General features: G+C 44.5%; 2 protein-coding genes across 2 annotated transcripts in view; one reads left to right on the top strand and one right to left on the bottom strand.

Annotated features, from left to right (window-relative positions):
• Positions 1 to 241: 241 nt before the first annotated feature.
• The window catches only part of LOC311144153 (protein CMSS1-like), a 60,040-nt gene continuing 39,129 nt past the window's right edge, over positions 242 to 21,152 (top strand). The window contains exon 1 of the mRNA XM_084180148.1: positions 242 to 328. Coding sequence (XP_084036274.1) covers positions 280 to 328 — 49 coding nt within the window. The 5' untranslated portion in view covers positions 242 to 279. The remainder of the gene's footprint in view (positions 329 to 21,152) is intronic.
• Positions 15,561 to 18,454, bottom strand: LOC311144152 (filamin A-interacting protein 1-like). Its single transcript, XM_084180147.1, has one exon. It carries the CDS (start codon positions 18,136 to 18,138, stop codon positions 15,652 to 15,654), a length of 2,487 nt encoding a protein of 828 aa, XP_084036273.1. The 5' UTR covers positions 18,139 to 18,454; the 3' UTR covers positions 15,561 to 15,651.

Genomic DNA, 21,152 nt, shown 5'->3' with positions numbered 1-21,152 from the left:
GCTATGTTACATACCGCAATGTCACATACCGATTCTCAGCGGTCCAGCAATTATTTCTTGCAGCCACCTTGAAAGCTTGACATAATAACAGATGCCCCTTTGGTGACTGTTTCTTTTGCAGGGGCTTTGTCGGTGTAGACTTAACCTAACGCAACGCAGCAAGTATAGAGTTGATGGCTTAATAATTTCCCAGTAACACTTCCGGTTAAACTGTTCACAAATGTCATGCGATTGTGAACAACCAGAAGTCACAACGCAGCGGTAGTTTTGGATTTGAAGATGGGGGACGATTTAGGTGATGATTGGTGGGAACAAAAGGGCAATTCGGGTAAGTTATAATATTTCTAACAGCTGGAAGTATCTGTGTGCCTTTGATTGAGCAAAATACCGTCTCATATCTGTCATTGCACTGGGTGTTTTTATCTGTAGGACAGCTAATATAGATAGCTAGCTAACTGGACTCCCATGCTTGGCTATTCTGTCCATGTTTAGCTGAAGTCCTGCATAACAAGCTTGTATTCAAAGCAATTGCTCTACTGTCCTCTTCAGAGTACGTTTCGGGTATTTTAATCGTATGCCTGCGCTGTGTTTGTTCATACATTTTAGTTAGTTAGCCAAAGCAACATGCGTGTCTGTTCTGTTTTCCACATGTGTCCAGCTGATGGCGCGCACACCGAGGTGGATTGTGGTAGTTGAAGTTCGGCGTGTTTTTAGACCTGTACCACAGATAGAGCAATGAGGCAGATATTTCACCGAATGTGTAAATGTGAAGCATCCGGTTGGCGGTTCCACTCACTACCAAATATGGTGGTGAGAGGAAGCCCAGTAGCCGGCAGTGAGAGAAGATGGAGCGAGATTGATTTTGGCCGATATTCTGCAAATTTTCTCATTGATGAAACATTTGATCTCGATGCAGTTTTCTGTTTCCAAAACTAAAATCTGTTACGAACAGGTTGGACTAAGTTTTGTAGTCTTTACCCTTTGCCAAAGTAAACAATTATTATTTTTTTGCGTTGTTTAGGAGCGCAAGAGCGACTTGTTATTGCACACACGCAGTTCAGAGTAGGCGTTCCCTAACAGAAATATGCAAATATTTATAGAACTTGCCAATATTGTGCTTGGGTTCTGCCCACCTCCTTGCTTGTTCTGCGGACTATGATTAATTTGCTCCCATTGGAAACGACAGGCTGTGGTCTATCTTGGGTTAGTAAAAAAAAATTGCCTGGGTACCAGTCTCTTTAGCTAATCCACTCTCTGTACTTGTCATGTGCCAAAGAGACTGGCCTTTCTGCCATCTTCAAATATGAACATTCTATCATTAATGTTAATGAGCTTGAGGAGAACAGAGGATTTTATCCTGATTCGATCACCCTCAAAGCTATCCTCCAATCACAATGATTATGCAAATATTTGAAAAAAAATTCTCCACAGAACATGTTGGTATCCAGTTGCTAAGCAACCATTTTGTGTTTGTCCAGATGAAACCAGTCTGTCAAAAGTTGCTAGCTCACATCTAAATTCTCAAACTAAATACATACTTCAGTTCCAACCACAAAATGTCTTAGTTTTGATTTTAAGCGTCAAAATACAACAACTTGCCTAGCTAACAGCTAAATTATTGTTTTTGACTTTGTTATAATTCTAACTCTATTTTCCAGGCTTCACATATGGTCATGGAAAATATTAATGTTATTTCCAACAACCAATGAGCAACTCCGCTGTAAATCCAGCGCATATTGCATGTTGAGATTGACGAAAGGCCAGTCTCTTTGGCAATGACAGTGGCAAAGAATGGAATGTTAGCTAAAGAGACTTGTACTCAGACTATATTCTCAGTCTGTATTCACGTAATAATAAGGAATTCCCCTCGACCACAAATTGGGGGGAACCAACATTCTTTCCCATTGACCCCCGTTGTAAAAGAGGCAACTTCGTCGTAGGTTTTTAGTTATACAGAAATAACAAAACATGCCGAAAAGCTGCTGTGTTGTTTAATGTACATGTAGCCAGGTCAAATCCCAACCTATGGTTCGCAATGATCCCACGTAGAGAAATAGAGCCTGCGAGAAGAGCCCTGTGGCTGCAGGCTATTCGGTGTGGGAGCGTGGGAAATGTGGGGACACGGTGTCCAAGTAGGCCACACGTAGCCATGTGTGTGGAAAACATTTAATCACAGGTAAGACATTTTAACTTCTTTAGTGCATTCCGTTTGTAACTCCACTCACTAATTGTAGCTGTATAGTCTGTTTGTTTGTGTTGTTGGTCTTGGTGTAATTGGTGTGAAATGGCTAGCTAGTTAGCGTTGCGCGCCAGTAGCGTTTCAATCGGTGACGTCACTCGCTCTGAGACCTTGAAGTAGTTGTTCCCCTTGCTCTACGACGGATAATGGTGCTTCGAGGGTGACTGTTGTCGATGTGTGCAGAGGGTCCCTGGTCAAGCCCAGGTTGGGGCGAGGAGAGGGACAGAATCAAAACTGTTACATTGGCTAGCTTAATGTTCCGGTCGGTAGCTAGCACTCACTCACTCAAATGGCTGCTAGCATCGTCATGAAAAGGGGCATGAGGGAAGCCGTACAATATTACGTTTTTCTAAGTAGTGAGAATGCTAGGGAGCAGGCAAATGTTGAAAAGTAATCTTTAGTCATGTTGTGCTTTTCTTAAATGTTGTTTTGCAATTGACTAAAACAAGCAGACAACAAGAAAATTGCGTTTGAACAAGGTCAAGGTTTTGCTGTGAGCGAATGGGTTAACCTACGTAACCACAGGTTGTTTTCCCCACAGGCGGGTAGGGTCGCGACGTTCTATCTAATACCGACTGGGTCTATGGTGCAGTTAGTGATAGACAACATTTAGAGACTGATTACAGACAAAGTTTACATACAAAATAGTGTCTGTATTTGATCACTCTCATTCGTATAACAATGTACATGTAGAAATTTGCACTTTCTCTTTTGAATTTGAAATCATACTTGTTTCTGGAAAGCTAGTTTAGCGGGGGGGGGAACATACTTGTCGAGTATGAACATTTGAATAGTTTCCTCATGCTCCTACCTTGACAACTTTAAAGGTGCTACACATTTGGGGTTGGGTCGATATACAGTATTATTAAATTGAAAATTGTGATATTTGACATTGATATATCATGAAGTGCAAGATGATATATTGTGATGTGCAAGACTATACTCTATTTGAAGTTTACAAATCAAAACTTTGCAGTTTTATCAGTTGGGCTGTATCAATATGTTGTAAATGAATTAACTAAGCCTTATTTCTTCTCCACACAAATATTATTTAATGAGAATGCAACTATAATATTGTAAATAAGCAAAAAAAAATGCACAGTCTGGAATGATTGTCATTAACGGTGGAAAGAGATTATATTGGATATTGTGATATTTGGAGTAGCATATCGTAGAAGATGTCTCCCCAAATATCGTCCAACGTTACTACACATAGGATTTTTTTGATTTTTTTTGCACCGTCATTTTTGCATAGTGAAGGGAATCATTGTACCATCAAATCACTGTGACATATCTTTTCGATAACCAAAAATATACTTTTTACAGCTGTTTGAAGCGGGTGGACCAAAATAAAAGTTACTTTCGGTTTTGGTCCACCAGCTTCAAACAGCGGTTTTGGTCCACCAACTTGAAACAGCTGTAAAAACGATATTTTTTGTTATTGAAAATATGTCACAGCGATTTAGATGGTACGATGATTATATACACTATTCAGTGCTTGTTTTCTCACAAACTGAAATTGAGCGAACAGTGTAGAATATTAGCAACCAGGAAATGACTGAGCGATTTCCACTAGATAACGCAGCCACAAAGTCCGAACAGCTTTCCCAGTTTGACAACAGATGCTGCTCTGGCTGCAGAAATCAATAGACAAATATCACCGCCAATCACAACACTGGCGGGTAAGTAACACTGTTAGAACCATATATATATTATGGACGTTTTCTGAAATTACAATTCAAAAATTAACAAAAATCCCATGTGTAGCATCTGTAAAGGAGAATTTGAACGTTTCAATAGACCACCAGGAAATTGACAGATTGCACACAATGACATAAAAATACATTCTTTATTGATTTACACAGCACTAGTGCAATCAGTTGGTCTCAAATATTATAGCACCTGCAATGTGTTCTTTCCCTAGTCAGTAAAATAGGGAATTGTGTCACAGATGTAGTTATTTCATTTCCATCTTCATTTCCATATGTTCTGAACGTTTCCACTGAATACACCCCAACCGTGTCTATCGTGTGGCTCAGAATGTGGTTGGAGCGTTTCTCCTGTTGAAAACAGTCTGACCATTCACAGTGTTTTTCCCAGAGTGCATGGCGGCGGCAGGCGGCTGTCCTTTGCTCTGTCCAGTGTTTAATAGTGCTGTTTGTCCCTCTCGGCGTACCGTAGCCTTTGGTTTGGGGATCCTGGTGGGGCCGGGCTTCAGAAACTCAGGAACCTGGCGGGAGGAAAATGTTAATTTTCAAAAAAAAAAATATTTCACCTTTTATTTAACCAGGTAAGCCAGTTGAGAACAAGTTCTCATTTACAACTGCGACCTGGCCAAGATAAAGCAAAGCAGTGCAATAAAAACAACAACACAGAGTTACATATGGAATAAACAAAACGTACAGTCAATAACACAATAGAAAATCTATATACAGTGTGTGCAAATGTAGTAAGTTATGGAGGTAAGGCAATAAATAGGCCATAGTGCAAAATATTTACAATTTAGTATTATCACTGGAGTGATAGATGTGCAGAAGATGATGTGCAAGTAGAGATACTGGGGTGCAAATGAGCAAAATAAATAACAATATGGGGATGAGGTAGTTGGGTGGGCTAATTACAGATGGGCTGTGTACAGGTGCAGTGATCGGTAAGCTGCTCTGACAACTGATGCTTAAAGTTAGTGAGGGAGATAAGTGTCTCCAGCTTCAGAGATTTCTGCAGTTCGTTCCAGTCATTGGCAGCAAAGAACTGGAAGGAATGGCAGCCAAAGGAGGTGTTGGCTTTGGGGATGACCAGTGAGATATACCTGCTGGAGCGCATACTACGGGTGGGTGTTGCTATGGTGACCAATGAGCTAAGATAAGGCGGGGATTTGCCTAGAAGTGATTTATAGATGACCTGGAGCCAGTGGGTTTGGCGAATCAACATGAAACATGTCTCAACAGCAGTCACACAAAGTTATTATTAGGGCCAGGAGTCTTTCTTGACCAGGTACACACACACCAGGGTTTCCGTTAGGAAAATGTGACGCCGGACATTTGACCGGCAACATTTTAATTTACCGGGCATTTGAGATATTTACTGGACCCATATGCTTTGGGTGCATAAGCTGATTAGGGCGTCCACCCACGGTGCTCAGAATGACAGAAATCCCATTTAGAATATGGTAATTCATATTAACAGAACATGCAAGTCAAGGATGCAACGATGTGCGATCCTTCTTACCGAATTCTGATGTGCACTTTAAACGTACAGTTCAAGTCGGAAGTTTACATACACTTAGGTTGGAGTCATTTAAAATGCGTTTTTCAACCACTCCACAAATTTCTTGTTAACAAACTATAGTTTTGGCAAGTCGGTTAGGACATCTACTTTGTGCATGACACAAGTAATTTTTCCAACAATTGTTTACAGACAGATTATTTCACTTATAATTCCCTGTAGCACAATTCCAGTGGGTCAGAAGTTTACATACACTGTTTACTGTGCCTTTAAACAGCTTGGAAAATTCCAGAAAATGATGTCATGGCTTTAGAAGCTTCTGATAGGCTAATTGACATAATTTCAGTCAGTTGGAGGTGTACCTGTGGATGTATTTCAAGGCCTACCTTCAAACTCGGTGCCTCTTTGCTTGACATCATGGGAAAATCAAAAGAAATCAGCCAAGACCTCAGGAAAAAATTGTAGACCTCCACAAGTCTAGTTCATCCTTGGGAGCAATTTACAAACGCCTGAAGGTACCACGTTCATCTGTACAAACAATAGTACGCAACTATAAACACCATGGGACCACGCAGCCGTCATACTGCTCAGGAAGGAGACGCATTCTGTCTCCTAGAGATGAACGTACTTTGGTGTGAAAAGTGCAAATCAATCCCAGAACAACAGCAAAGGACCTTGTGAAGATGCTGGAGGAAACGGTTACAAAAGTATCTATATCCACAGTAAAACGAGTCCTATATCAACATAATCTGAAAGGCCGCTCAGCAAGGAAGAAGCCACTGCTCCAAAACCGCCATAAAAAGCCAGACTACGGTTTGCAACTGCACATATGGACAAAGATCGTACTTTTTGGAAAAATATCCTCTGGTCTGATGAAACAAAAATAGAACTGTTTGGCCATAATGACCATCGTTATGTTTGGAGGAAAATGGGGACGCTTGCAAGCCGAAGAACACTATCCCAACCGTGAAGCACGGGGGTGGCAGCATCATGCTGTGGGGGTGCTTTGCTGCAGGAAGGACTGGTGCACTTCACAAAATAGATGGCATCATGAGGAAGGAAAATTATGTGGATATATTGAAGCAACATCTCAAGACATCATTCAGGAAGTTAAAGCTTGGTCGCAAATGGGTCTTCCAAATGGACAATGACCCCAAGCATTCTTCCAAAGTTGTGGCAAAATGGCTTAAGGACAACAAAGTCAAGGTATTGGAGTGGCCATAACAAAGCCCTGACCTCAATCCTATAGAGAATTTGTGGGCAGAACTGAAAAAGCGTGTGCAAGCAAGGAGGCCTACAAACCTGACTCAGTTACACCCAGCTCTGTCAGGAGGAATGGGCCAAAATGCACCCAATTTATTGTGGGAAGCTTGTGGAAGGCTACACGAAACGTTTGACCCAAGTTAAACAATTTAAAGGCAATGCTACCAAATACTAATTGAGTGTATGTAAACGTCTGACCCACTGGGAATGTGATGAAAGAAATAAAAGCTGAAATAAATAATTCTCTCTACTATTATTCTGACATTTCACATTCTTAAAATAAAGTGGTGATCCTAACTGACCAAAGACATGGAATTTTTACTAGGATTAAATGTCAGGAATTGTAAAAAAAAAAAAAAAATTGAGTTTAAATGTATTTGGCTAAGGTGTATGTAAACTTCTGACTTCAACTGAATTATTTTCTTAATTTTTTATTTAACCTTTATTTAACCAGGTAAGGTATAATAACTGTCCACATTTACTTTTCCTCAGCCAACAAGAGGAGTAACAAACAGCAAAATTACTAGCCTATGTCAATCTACTATAGTAGAAAAGATTAGGCTACCTATTCTATTGGTCAGCTTGTTTAGTGAGAAATAGCCTCTTCCAAACAGACTCTGGGACAGTTGTGGGACGATAGATCCCAAATCCATCCAACCAGTAGGCCTAGGCTACATAAAAACAACGTTAAAAAGCAATGAGGCTGATGCAACAGATGAACGTTTAGCTTAAAATGTTGATAAACTATTATTTCTTCACATTAAAAGTGCGCAATGCCTACAAGGCAGTAGGCTAGCGCGAATGTTCGTTCCATAGTTCAATTTGTGGGAAAACACTGTTGTCAAAAGGGCATTGCACATGCGAGCGGTTTCATGTGACAGAGATGAAAATATCTGTTAGAAATGTAGATAGAGGAGATCTAACTTTGAAGCAAAGTAAGACATGCCTCATAATATGTATTAAAACGTTCAGGCTTCGAACAATTAAGTATGTTTTCAAAATGCATGCTGCCTTCAGCTCATTGCAAAGTGATGTGTGAAGCGCTGATGAAGCCTGCCTTCCGTTGCTGTTTGCTGCGTTTAAAACAACTGGGAATTCGGAAATCTCAGACTTCCGACTTCAGTGCGTTCAAGACAACTGGGGACTGGGAAAAAAATTAGCCATGACTAGGAAAAATCGTTTTGAACGGTCATCCAAGTCGGAATTCCAACTCGGGAACTCGGGCCTCTTTCTAGAGCTCCGACTTTTCCGACCTGAAGATCACTGAGGTCATGATTTGACCTCGTATTTTTCATAGTTCCCAGTGGTCTTGAAAGCACCACAAGATGCTGCAGCATCAGCTCTTGTGCTTTCTGACAGATTTTCCACTCACTCTGTATCTGTATGCTGTACAATTTGTGATAAAAAGGTACATGCGCGTCATGTATAGTAAATGCGTTAATTTAATTCCACTAAAGTATGCTAATTAACCTATAGACCGATAAGCATGACCAGTCAAATGTATTTCCATCCATGAATAGGCTATAAAGCTTTATTTCACAATGGGATTTTTCTTCTTCTCCGGGACAATTGGCCTGCTCCAATTATATTATCTGCTTTTAAAATTTATTTTTATTGGACCAAACCCTGACACACATACACACAGTAATGTTGGTTTCTGCACTGAATGAAAATAGAAAAAAACTAATGTATAATCTCTCTCTCTCTCATTTATTCCATTGCTTGACTTTGACAGTCTGTCAGTAGGGGTGCAGCTGAACCATTCTGGCTGCCATAGCTCTGACATCACCCACTAGCGCTGCCATTGTGGGGCTTTGCATCATCACACACTGCCAAAGTAGAGTTCAATCAGTGTTTGATCTGATGCTTCAAAGAGACCCAATAACTGTCACTTCAGTCACATCAACATGACTGAGTACCTGAGGAAGGTGCTCTTACATGCTCTCCTTTACCCCCCTCCATCTCCCTGTGTCTAGGTCCCTCTTCTTTACCCCTCCATCTCCCTGTGTCTATACCTCCTCTCCTTACCCCCCATCTCCCCCTCCTTTACCCTCCTTCCATCTCCCTGTGTCTATACCTCCTCTCCTTACCCCCCATCTCCCCCTCCTTTACCCTCCTTCCATCTCCCTGTGTCTATACCTCCTCTCCTTTACCCCCCCATCTCCCCCTCCTTTACCCTCCTTCCCTCTCCTTTACTCCCCCTCCATCTCCCTGTGTCTAGGTCCCTCTTCTTTACCCCTCCATCTCCCTGTGTCTATACCTCCTCTCCTTTACCCCCCATCTCCCTCTCCTTTACCCTCCTTCCATCTCCCTGTGTCTATACCTCCTCTCCTTTACCCCCCATCTCCCTCTCCTTTACCCTCCTTCCATCTCCCTGTGTCTATACCTCCTCTCCTTTACCCCCCATCTCCCCCTCCTTTACCCTCCTTCCATCTCCCTGTCTATATCCCCCTCCTTTACCCCCCCCATCCATCTCCCTGTATCCCTCCCCCTCCTTTACCCCCATTCCATCTCCTTGTTTCCCCCTCTTCTTCACTTCAAAGCACTGGACTATTACTTCATCCACTGCTGTTGAGATAACTAAACATCGTTTTTGTAGACTAGGACCAGGAATTGATGATGATAGTGTTGTCCTAGTGATGTCTGAAGTGTTGGCCTAGTGATGGCTTAGTGATGGCCTAGCACTGAACCAGTTACTCATTGATGCATCCACATGAGTGAATCTGCTCTACTCTGAAGTGATGGCTGTGAATGAGCTGATGGAGTACTTTGGAAAATGGGGTTTTATGAGAAGAGCATGACTGACTCTCTCCATACGTTAATGAGTCCCATCCTGTGTGTATGTGTCATCGAGGGAATGTCCCTATGATCACAAGAGTATCAGCCATGGGAGTGGGAGGCAGGAGAGCAATGGCTGGGGGATGCACTACTGAGAGAAAGAGGCTGAGGAGCGGAAGCACTGCAGAGATGGAGAGAGGCGTGTGAGTGTAACCTGTGTTTGTGAGAGTTTGTGGCCGTAAGGCTCTCTCCGAAGTCACACTCCCGTGTGGCCTCTGTTACGCCATAATCGTTCCAAAATGTCATCAGGCAATCACCTGGTCACAGCCTCGCCAAGGGATATCATCAGCACAAGAAACGCTCAATGTTTGTCAGGTTCTGTCTGTCTGCTCCTGATGGCTCCCAGCCAGCCTTCTCCTACCTCAATCTCCTCTGGTGTTATAATGGTGAGATTCAGCTTGTCACCATAGGTACAGGATACTGCATTAGAAGTCTGTTTCTCTGTTCTTCAGCTGAAGTCTTTTCTTTTGAAGCTTAAAAGTACTATTCCTTACTTCCCTCTGTAGAGTATGTATGCTTTGTGTCTGTCTCCGTCACAACTTTGTGTGTGTTTGTGCTTCTAAAAAGAGAGGCTGGCAGTTTATCTGACCCGTGTTATCCTTGACCATCTCGGCTTAGGCAATATGTTTGTTTGCGGTTGAATTGCTTGCCCAAATAAGGCTATGGACTCAATTTATTTATTTTCACATTGGAACACTGATCCTCGAAATAGTTCACGTTTGGGGAAATTTTTTACCATATAAAGTAGGCCTAACTTCACTGAGTACTCAGTTGAAGTTCCCCACAGTGCTTCCCCACTTCCCTTCTCTCTAGTCTACTTCACAGTGCTTCCCTCTTCCCTTCTCTCTAGTCTACTTCACAGTGCTTCCCCACTTCCCTTCTCTCTAGTCTACTTCACAGTGCTTCCCCACTTCCCTTCTCTCTAGTCTACTTCACAGTGCTTCCCCACTTCCCTTCTCTCTAGTCTACTTCACAGTGCTTCCCTCTTCCCTTCTCTCTAGTCTACTTCACAGTGCTTCCCTCTTCCCTTCTCTCTAGGCTACTTCACAGTGCTTCCCTCTTCCCTTCTCTCTAGTCTACTTCACAGTGCTTCCCCACTTCCCTTCTCTCTAGTCTACTTCACAGTGCTTCCCCACTTCCCTTCTCTCTAGTCTACTTCACAGTGCTTCCCTCTTCCCTTCTCTCTAGTCTACTTCACAGTGCTTCCCTCTTCCCTTCTCTCTAGTCTACTTCACAGTGCTTCCCCCTTCTCTCTAGTCTACTTCACAGTGCTTCCCCCCTTCCTTTGCTCTACTGTGCTTCACAGTGCTTTTTATCTGAGCTGAGTTTTCCTGTGTATCATTTGGTAAGACTGCAGCCGCCACACACACACACACACACACACACAGGCCTACAGAGAATACAGGCATATGCTCATGCTGGGGTTGTGGTGTGGTAGAGATGAATTGGTGATGACATCAGCCTGTGAATCTCACTGATCCAAGCACACACATGTTGGAATTTACTGCAAATTTTTCTGTCCCATTTAATCTCTATTAATTTGTGAGCCTCTAGTTCATGGTAAGATCCTCTGTGTTCATGGTAAGATCCTCTGTGTTCATGGTAAAATCCTCTGTATTAAAAAGCAATTCTGCCACTTTTCAACCTTATTCATCATCTCCAGCACCAAACCGTTGTCTACATATGTGAAAACAGCGCGTTTCTATGATATGTGGTTAAAAAGATGAGAAGAAAGGTCCTAAAAAAATGCTTCTCTGTGACATCACAGGGTAGGATTAAAAGGAAAAAAATAAAATATTTTAAGTTTCTAGCACAAGGGAGGGTATTTTCTTGCTCCCCACGTTACCGCTAATGTCATAGTGTTTGAAAATCGCTGTTTATCGGACAGAACTTTTTACTAGATTTTACTAACTTTTTGACACTGATATTGTGCTGGAGATAATGAACATGAGGTTGAAAAGTGGTGGAGTTGCCTTTTAGGTCTCAGTGAGTATTAAAAATGACAGCATTTAAAAAATATCCAACTTCCAACTGCTATTTTCAACCAGTTCGAAGTTACAATGTCCACGTTTACATGCACACCGTATTCTGTATAGTAACTCATATTCCGCTTAAGGTCTTATTCGGGATAAGCTGTTTACTTGATATCCCGCTCGCGAGTATCCCTGTAGCCATGAATAAACAGAATATTCCTAATTTAAATTCATATCGGTTAAATGGAATAGTAACTGAAATATGGAGGCCTATAACCTCCACATGAAGCGTAATATAATATTAACTTCTGCAGAATTATGCATTTCTTGCAGTAAAATTATAGATCAAATGTTAATTTTGTCTCGGGAACAGGAGTGGGGAAATATGATTTCTTTCTTTCAGCAGCTCTTGAGAAAATGTGAATGTGCCTATAATGTGTTGTCTTTGACACTTATGCAAACAGACAGTATTTCAACCGCATAAACAACCTGGTCTCAGAGCATTTCGTATTATTCTGTACGTAACCCAGGACACTCCATTTCGTATGATATGTTACGAATTTGCAAAACGTATGATATGTTACGTATTCTAGCTAGGTGGCTAGCTGGCTAATGTTAGCTAGGCAATGGGTTAAGTTAGGTTAAAGGGTTAGCTAAAAGGGTTAGGGGAAGGGTTAGCTAAAAGGGTTCGGGGAAGGGTTAGCTAACATGCTAAGTAGTTGCAAAGTAGTATGTAGTTCAAAAGTTGCTAATTAGCTAAAATGCTAAAGTTGTCCGTGATGAGATTCAAAACAGACAACTTTACATTCTATCAATGTAAGACATTATTCTGGTGAGCACTACGTTATTTAGTCTCAGAGGGCAACAAGTTATGACAGAAGGGAAGCTGCATGTATCCAACTATAGTTGACAAACAATGGCCTACCAAATGTTGGTAATGGAGCGGAAAATTTAGGAAAACTAGACTCCCTGCAGACCTGTCATCTTTTCACTCCCTCCTCTCTACATTTTATTCCTCTGTTTCTGCTGCTAAAGCCACTTTCTACCACTCTTCATTTCAAGCCTCTAACCCTAGGAAGCTCTTTGCCACCTCCTCCCTGCTGAATCCTCCTCCTCCTCCTCCTCCCTCTCTGTGGATGACTTCGTCAACCATTTTGAAAAGAAGGTTGATGACATCCGATCCTCATTTATTAAGTCAAATGACACCGCTGGTCCTGCTCACACTGCCCTACCCTATGCTTTGACTTCTTTCCCCCCTCTCTCTCCAGATGAAATCTTGCGACTTGTGACAGCCGGCCGCCCAACAACCTGCCCGCTTGACCCTATCCCCTCCTCTCTTCTCCAGACCATTTCCGGAGACCTTCCTTACCTCACCTCGCTCATCAACTCATCCTTGACCGCTGGCTATGTCCCTTCCGTCTTCAAGAGAGCGAGAGTTGCACCCCTCCTCAGAAAACCTACACTCGATCCCTCCGATGTCAACACCTACAGACCAGTATCCCTTCTTTCTTTTCTCTCAAACTCTTGAGCGTGCCGTCTCTAGCCAACAATCCTGCTATCTCTCTCAGAATGACCTTCTTGATCCAAACCAGTCAGGTTTCAAGACTGGTCATTCAACTGAGACTGCTCTTCTCTGTGTCACGGAGGCTCTCCGCACTGCCAAAGCTAACTCTCTCTCCTCTGCTCTTATCCTTCTAGACCTATCTGCTGCCTTTGATACTGTGAACCATCAGATCCTCCTCTCCACCCTCTCCGAGTTGGGCATCTCCGGCGCTACTCACTCTTGGATTGCGTCCTACCTGACAGGTCGCTCCTATCAGGTGGTGTGGCGAGAATCTGTCTCCGTACCACTTGCTCTCACCACTGGTGTCCCCCAGGGCTCAGTTCTAGGCCCTCTCCTATTCTCTCTATACACCAAGTCACTTGGCTCTGTCATATCCTCACATGGTCTCTCCTATCATTGCCACGCAGACGACACACAATACATTTTCTCCTTTCCCCCTTCTGATAACCAGGTGGCGAATCGCATCTCTGCATGTCTGGCAGACATATCAGTGTGGATGTCGGATCACCACCTCAAGCTGAACCTCGGCAAGACAGAGCTGCTCTTCCTCCCGGGGAAGGACTGCCCGCTCCATGATCTCGCCATCACGGTTGACAACTCCATTGTGTCCTCCTCCCAGAGTGCAAAGAACCTTGGCGTGACCCTGGACAACAACCTGTCGTTCGCCGCTAACATCAAAGCGGTGACCCGATCCTGCAGGTTCATGCTCTACAACATTCGCAGAGTACGACCCTACCTTACACAGAAAGCGGCACAGGTCCTAATCCAGGCACTTGTCATCTCCCGTCTGGATTACTGCAACTCGCTGTTGGCTGGGCTCCCTTCCTGTGCCATTAAACCCCTACAACTTATCCAGAACGCTGCAGCCCGTCTGGTGTTCAACCTTCCCAAGTTCTCTCATGTCACCCCGCTCCTCCGCACACTCCACTGGCTTCCTGTTGAAGCTCGCATCTACTACATTTACATTTAACATTTTAGTCATTTAGCAGACGCTCTTATCCAGAGCGACTTACAGTTAGTGAGTGCATACATTTTCATACTGGCCCCTGTGGGAAACGAACCCACAACCCTGGCGTTGCAAGCGCCATGTTCTACCAACTGAGCTACAGGGGACCTGTACTACAAAACCATGGTGCTTGCCTACGGAGCTGTGAGGGGAACGGCACCTCCCTTACCTTCAGGCTCTGATCAGACCCTACACCTAAACGAGGGTACTACGTTCATCCACCTCTGGCCTGCTAGCCCCCCTACCTCTATGGAAGCACAGTTCCCGCTCAGCCCAGTCAAAGCTATTCGCTGCTCTGGCACCCCAATGGTGGAACAAGCTCCCCCACGATGCCAGGACAGCGGAGTCACTGACCCCCTTCCGGAGACACTTGAAACCCTACCTCTTTTAAGGAATACCTGGAATAGTATAACAGTAATCATTCTACATCCCCCTCCCCCAGTGGTGGTTGTCCCACTGGCTATCCTAAATTGAATGCACCAATTAGTAAGTCGCTTTGGATAAGAGCGTCTGCTAAATTACTTAAATGTTAAAAAATTATATGGCCTACCAAATGTCAGAAATTATTAGCAGAAACTTGTCTAAATTAGGGGTGAAAGTAGCCAGTAGGCTATAAAGTCCAGTATGGAGTATCAGCAAAATAAATTATTTTGGAGGATCGAACTGCGCAGGTAGCCTACTTTTTGAAGTCATTTGTTTGACAATCAGATGACAACATCCTCACACAACATCCATGATATGCGAAACTGAGCCTGTGCAGACCGCGAAAAACAACAGTAAACGGGATAATATGTTTACATGCCACAGTATCCCGTCTAAGATCAGCATATCACAGGCATCTTATCCGGGTTTAATAACTAATCAAAAGGGATCCATCGCACTCTCCCAGAAGCTTGGCTGGTGCGTAAAACCCACAAATGTATCCGGGTTTCTCATAACTGGGATACAAGCCTTTTCTGATTATTGTAAAGGGGATATGATGTTTTTTTAGATGCGTCAACTCAAAAACTGAATACTTGAGTATCCCGAATAATAATGGGATATTGGTGCGCATGTAAACATTGCCATTTCTTAAAGTCTTTTACAGTGAATGAGACCCATCAGAAAGAATATAACCTAATCAAAAAACATGGTATTTTAGATTTATAGTCAAAATATTAATTAGGAATTAGCCTTTAGTAAATGGACAACAGGGAAACAACAAAAGAAACCAAACTGTTTTTAATGGTTAAAAAATGTAATGCACACAAAGTATAGTGAATTGTTAAATGCACATATCAGAAATGTGGGAGGCTATATTTGTAAGTAGTAGGCTTGAATGGCTTTAGGTGACCGTTTACAGTCCGTGCAGGTGTGAGTCCAGACAGGATTAGATAAGTGCTTTCTCGTGCACACAGTAATGTAACAATACACTTATTATGATGATGATGTGGCTGTTCAGGCAGGCTGGTTTGGGCTGATTCTCTGTTGCTTTTGTGGTGAAAGGGACTCCGGGTTGAGTAAGGGAATCTAGGTCACTAGAGACTGGATGGAGGTGGGCGTTTCAAACATAAGGGCCACTTACTGTAATCTGTGAGGGTCGTGCGACAGGGGTGTTGGCAGGGGTTATGGTGATGCTACTGGTGATCTTACTGCCGCCTTTGATGTGGCAGCCATTGGTCAGTACCGGTGTCATTGGTTCCTGTCCGGGGGTGTGGTACGGTCCCCCAGACTGGCTCTGGGTTATACCATTTATAGACTGGATATATGGGCTCCCAAGATGGATGTGGATCTTGTTGTCCTCTGTGGTGATGACGCTGGGACCAGTGCTGTTAGACCTCTGGAGCTGCCAGCCGTTCCGCCTCTCCGGGCTCACATGGAACATGGCTTGACCTATGACCTCAGTGGATTCGAGCGATCCAGTACTGACTGTTACCATTTGGATGGGAGAGCCGGTGTGGTCAGGCGACACTGTTCTGGAGTAGTCTGGGGACTTTACAGAGATGGGGGTCATGGTGAGAGGGGAGAGGGCTTTGTCTGGGCTGCCAAACCTCTCTGGGGGCGGGGAGCTCTTTGTTCTGGCCACTGGGGAGATTGCAGCGTTTGGGATGATGGTGATTCTCTGTTTTGGTGGGGCTCCACTGGTGGGGATGACGGCGGTGCTGGTATAGGATGTGGCATTGTCGGCGGTGGGGCTGCTGATCTCCAGTGTGGCCGTGTTGAGCCCATGGTCTGGCGTTACCTTGATGTGTAAGGGCTGCCCTGGCGTGTGTGCAAGCCTCACATCTCCTTTCTGGTCAAAGTTACCCTTTAACAATTTGCTGTTAATGGGATGTTGATTGTCCTTGCCATTGGGTGAAAGTATGCTGAATCGCCTCACATTATTGTTTTGGTGGTTCAAGCTTTCAATGCTTGTTAACAGAGGCGAGTTGCACTTGTTAAGGACAAGATCCTCGTTTTGATTTGGGTCCTCTCCATCGATCACCTCATACGGTTTACCGCTCAGCGCCAGCGGAGCCGGGCTCCTGTAGTCCGGTGGCAGGGTGTCTGCGGGCTCTGTCTGCACCTCCTTGGTGGACAGGTGGAGGTCTGAGAAGCGTCGGCCAGTTATGCCGGGCCGGAGGCTCTTGCTGAATCGCCGGTACCTGTCCAGCTCATGGGTCAGTCCCTCCATCTCCCTGGCCAGCTCCCTGTTCCTGACCTCCTGCTGGGTCAGCCTCTTCTGCAGGGTGGAGCTGTCCATTTGCATGTGACAGATGGACTCCTCTGTTCCCATCAGCCACTGGACCTTCTCCTTGAGAGCCTCCACCTCCCTTTTGAGGAGGACAGACTTGACCTGCTCCTCCTGGAGTCGCCTGAGGAGGAGGTGCTCCTGGTTTTTCACCTCCTTCTCTGCCAGCTGGTACTTAGAGAGTTCCTTCCTGGACTCCTCCAGCTCCACTGTCAGGGCCCTGGCTCTCTCCTGCTCCTTGGACCACCTCCTCTCCAGGGACTCAAAGTCCTCCTCTGCCTTCATCAGCTCACCCTCCACCACTCCCTTCTGCATGAGTCTCCTGCTCAGTCTGTCTACCTCCTGGGTGAGTTCTTTGACTTTGTTCTCTTCTTGTTGGTAGCAGTGGTTAGTGTTGTCCAGCAGGGGGCTCTTGACTTCTCGACAGAACTCCCCGTCTTTGACCTCCAGGACCTGAATCCTCTTTTTCATGGCGCTAACTTTGCTCTGCAGATCCCCGCTCCTATCCTCCTCTGCCCTCAGCCTCACCCGCAGCTCGTCCCGCTCTTTCACAACGCTCTGAATCCTCTCCTCCAGCTCTGCTTTAGACCTCAGCACCTTGCGGCTCTCCTCAATGAGTTTCTCTGTGGCTGTCGACACGCTGTCGCGTTCAGCCTGCAGTTTCCCATCCTTCTTCTCCTGGAGTTTCTCCTCTGTTTGCCTGAATCTCTCGGCCATGTTCTTCCTCTCTTCAACCAGCACCACTGTGAGTGTTCTCAACTTGGCAAAGTCCAGTCTCAACGCCCCCTCTGATCTTTCCAGCTGGCCCTCGATGACTTCCAGTTCCATCACCCGCACCTTGAGGGTATCCAGCTCTCCAGACAGCTGCTTGGTGCTGGCCCTCTCCTTCTCCAGGCTGCCCTTCAGAGCGCTGCACTCCTGCTTGCTTTTTCCCAGAGCCTCCTCCAGTCTGTCCAGCTCACTGATCCGATCATTCAACTTGTCCACCTCGGCCTTCAGGCTTCGGCTCTGGCTGGACTCCCTCCCCAGTTTGCGGTCCAGGTCCCGGCATTGGTCTCCCATGCGGATCAGTTCCTCGTCCTTTCCTTCCATCTCCACCACCCTCCTCCTCAGCTGTTCCACTTCTGAGAGCAAGCCAGGGGTTGTTGCACACCCTTCTCCCCTGTGGCTTAGCCTGTCCCTCAGCTCCTGCAGTTCCTCCTCTGCCCTCTGGAGGGTGCTCCTGGTCCCCTCCAGCTCATCCAGCTGTCGGCTGAGGGCGGCCAACTGCTGCCGCAGCTGTCGGTTCTGGGTGTCCTCATTGGCCAGTTTGGCCATCATGGCTTCCTGGTTGAGGCGGAAGTGAGAAGCTTGTTCGAGTAACTCCGCTTCCAAGCGAATGACTTTAAGCTCCCCCTCCTTTGCCCTGGAATGGGTGGAGTTTAGCTCCTGTTGGGCGTGGTCGACAATGTCCGTCAGTTCCTGGACACGTTTGCTCTGCTGTGAAAGCTGATCTGTCAGGCGCTGCTGCTCGTCAACGACCAACAATGCAAAATACTTGAGTTTAGTCAGCTCTTCCTTTAAAGCAGAGACCTCTATCTCGCTCTTCTCCTCCTTTCTTTCACAGTAGGTTTTCTCCTGGATGAGCAGCAACTTCAGCCTGTAGAAGAGGGAGACAAAGAAAATGTAATTTATATTGAAAGGTGTGGTTTAACTTAGTGATGTAGGCTAACATATATTTAAAAGTCTACAACAACTAGACTTCTGTTCAATGTTTACGAGCCTTTACATTCAATCAAATCAAGATATGCAATGGCTGCCTGCATTTGCCTCTCATCTGAATGCAATGTTTTCCAATGTGGAAGTCCCCCACACGCTCTTCCCTCTGTCTACTACAGTACACTGCTGAGCTGGTGAGCAAACGTTCAGACAGGAAATGTACCATGTCCATGACGGAGACATAATTTCCTCCCTGTTCCCTGGCCCTCCGTGCTCTCTCTAGGAACAAACTCTGTTCCTTCACCTCCATGTACTGTACTGAACCGCGTGTTGTCCATCTCCTTTTCCTCCAGTCTCCATGGCCCTGTCCCTCTGGTGTTTTGCGAGGATGTTTGACTGGCATCACAGATGGTGCTTTGTCAGGGAGCAGTTGGTTAATTAAAGGGGTTCCTCTACCCCTTAGTACCCTCCCTACTGCGGCTCCTCCTGCCCTCCTGCCCGTGTACCTACTCTGATAGGAATTCCCCCTTGTTCCACAGGCAATTACAGACTGGCAACATTTACATAGTCCTCCAGATTTCATCATACACACCAGCATAAACATGTTGGAAAACACACACTGACATTAGCACGCACAAAGCTGATGTAAGTTTACATTATTTTGACATTAATTTGATATTCATTGTTTGTGTTGTAAAGATGTGTTCCAATTTATAGCCTAGTGACTGATGCCTATAGGGTTTCTGTAGGGCAGGGCTAGCGTGCCGAGTTACAGAAAACATCAAAAACACTCAATGATGTAAGGTCTTGCATTGAGCTTGATGACTGTCAGTACTCAATGGGAATTTTCTTACACACACACAGGCCCAAAACACAGCCTAATCCCAATTCTGGACAAACTGGTCATAAAGTTGACCCTGCATTTTGCATGCTTACAGCATTCCTTCATTGAAAAACTGAATGCTGTGTTCAAATAGTGCTATTTCACTTAATAAGTTTCAACTTGGCACATCTTCTCACTGAAAATTCCCAACTGATTTATCAGCAACATGGTTCAGAGTGCTGTAAAATCCATGCCTGGAGCGTTGTGGGAAATGTGAACTGAGTTTGGGATTAGCTCATTGTTCTACCCGTAAATGTGATTAGTAATAGTAACCATACTCAACATTTTGTGTGTCTGTGTGTGAATATGTAGGCTAATGTAGCCTATAATTTCTAGTAATATAAATTAAGAGGAATATTTGATCATGATTTGGCAGCCTTATTACTGTTACCTTTACCTGCTTTTAGATGTTAGGCTAACTGAAGGATGTATTCTTTTCTAGACTTCTCTGATAAATCAATAAATGTTGTTGAGGCACGTTATCCAAATAGACTTATGGGTGCAATTTAATTTGAGTGTTTGCCAAATACTTTAAGCCTAATTTAGCATTTTATCATTATTTTGTGTCATAACTTTAGGCTATGTGTAGGCTAATAAGAGCAGACCTAAATCCATCCCTGTATAGCTAAATAATTACTTGCAATTTTAGGAGTAATTTGCAGAACCTAAAAGTAGGCTAAACCATTTCACCCACTCATACACACTAAAGGGACTTCTATAGCGTTTTCCTTAGTTCATCTGGGTTTGTTCCTACCTGATCTGTACGTCCGTAAAGTCTCGGATCAAATCCTATTCCCTCCGCTCACCCATCTCTCCTTCCAGGCGTTCCTAGCAATGTGGGCATTCCAGGCAGAAAACTAACATTATGAGAAGTGTTCTCCACACACTCCCAGCCAGACAGCACAGCCCAACAGCACATTACATCATCACAAGACCTTATACGGGGCTCTGACAGCCTCTAGTGTATGTTGTGTGTGTGTGTGAACGCATTTTGAAAAATGTGTGTTTGTCATGTTTGCTACTTTTTGAACTCTGTGTTCAAACATATATTTATGTGTGTTGGATATCAGCCCATTCCAGATGAGGTCATGTTGCAGCCATGCCAGAGGCTGAAGGGAAGGACAGAGGAAGAGATAGAAAGATAGACGAGGGACCTCACACACCATCTCAGTTCTAACCAGTTACTTGGCAGCACTCACATTAGTGTACAATAAGGACAGTGCTGTGTGTGTGGAGCCACACGTTGGTGCTAGCCGCCGAGCATGATAACCTGACTGAGAGATGACATCGTAGGTCTGCAATCACATCCACGTGTATATAGGTATGGTCTCTCTCTTTCTCTCTCACCCTCTTTCTGATATATGGGACAGATGCATTGAGGCCTATGGCAGCTCTAATCCGTATAAGGTGTTCTATAGGTGTACAGAAATGCTGTCTCCTCAGGAACACTGGCTAAGGAACAACACGCACGTGCGCAAAAAATACACTGTGCGCACACACACACACGGTCACATGTACTCAAAAACACATACGCTTACATACACTGAGTGTACAAAACATTAGGAACACCTTCTGTGTCATGGAAAGGTGTTCCTAATGTTTTGTACACTCTGTTGTATACTGACACACACACACACACACACACACACACGTACTCAAACACACATACGCTTACATATACTCACACACACACATTATCTCCCCCTCATTCACTCACACAGAAAGATGCATTTGGAGCTCTCTGTTTCTCATG

This window comes from Coregonus lavaretus (genome assembly GCF_964263955.1).
Source record: "Coregonus lavaretus genome assembly, chromosome: 16".
NCBI lineage: Eukaryota > Metazoa > Chordata > Actinopteri > Salmoniformes > Salmonidae > Coregonus > Coregonus lavaretus.
This window is presented reverse-complemented; position numbering and strand designations above follow the sequence as displayed.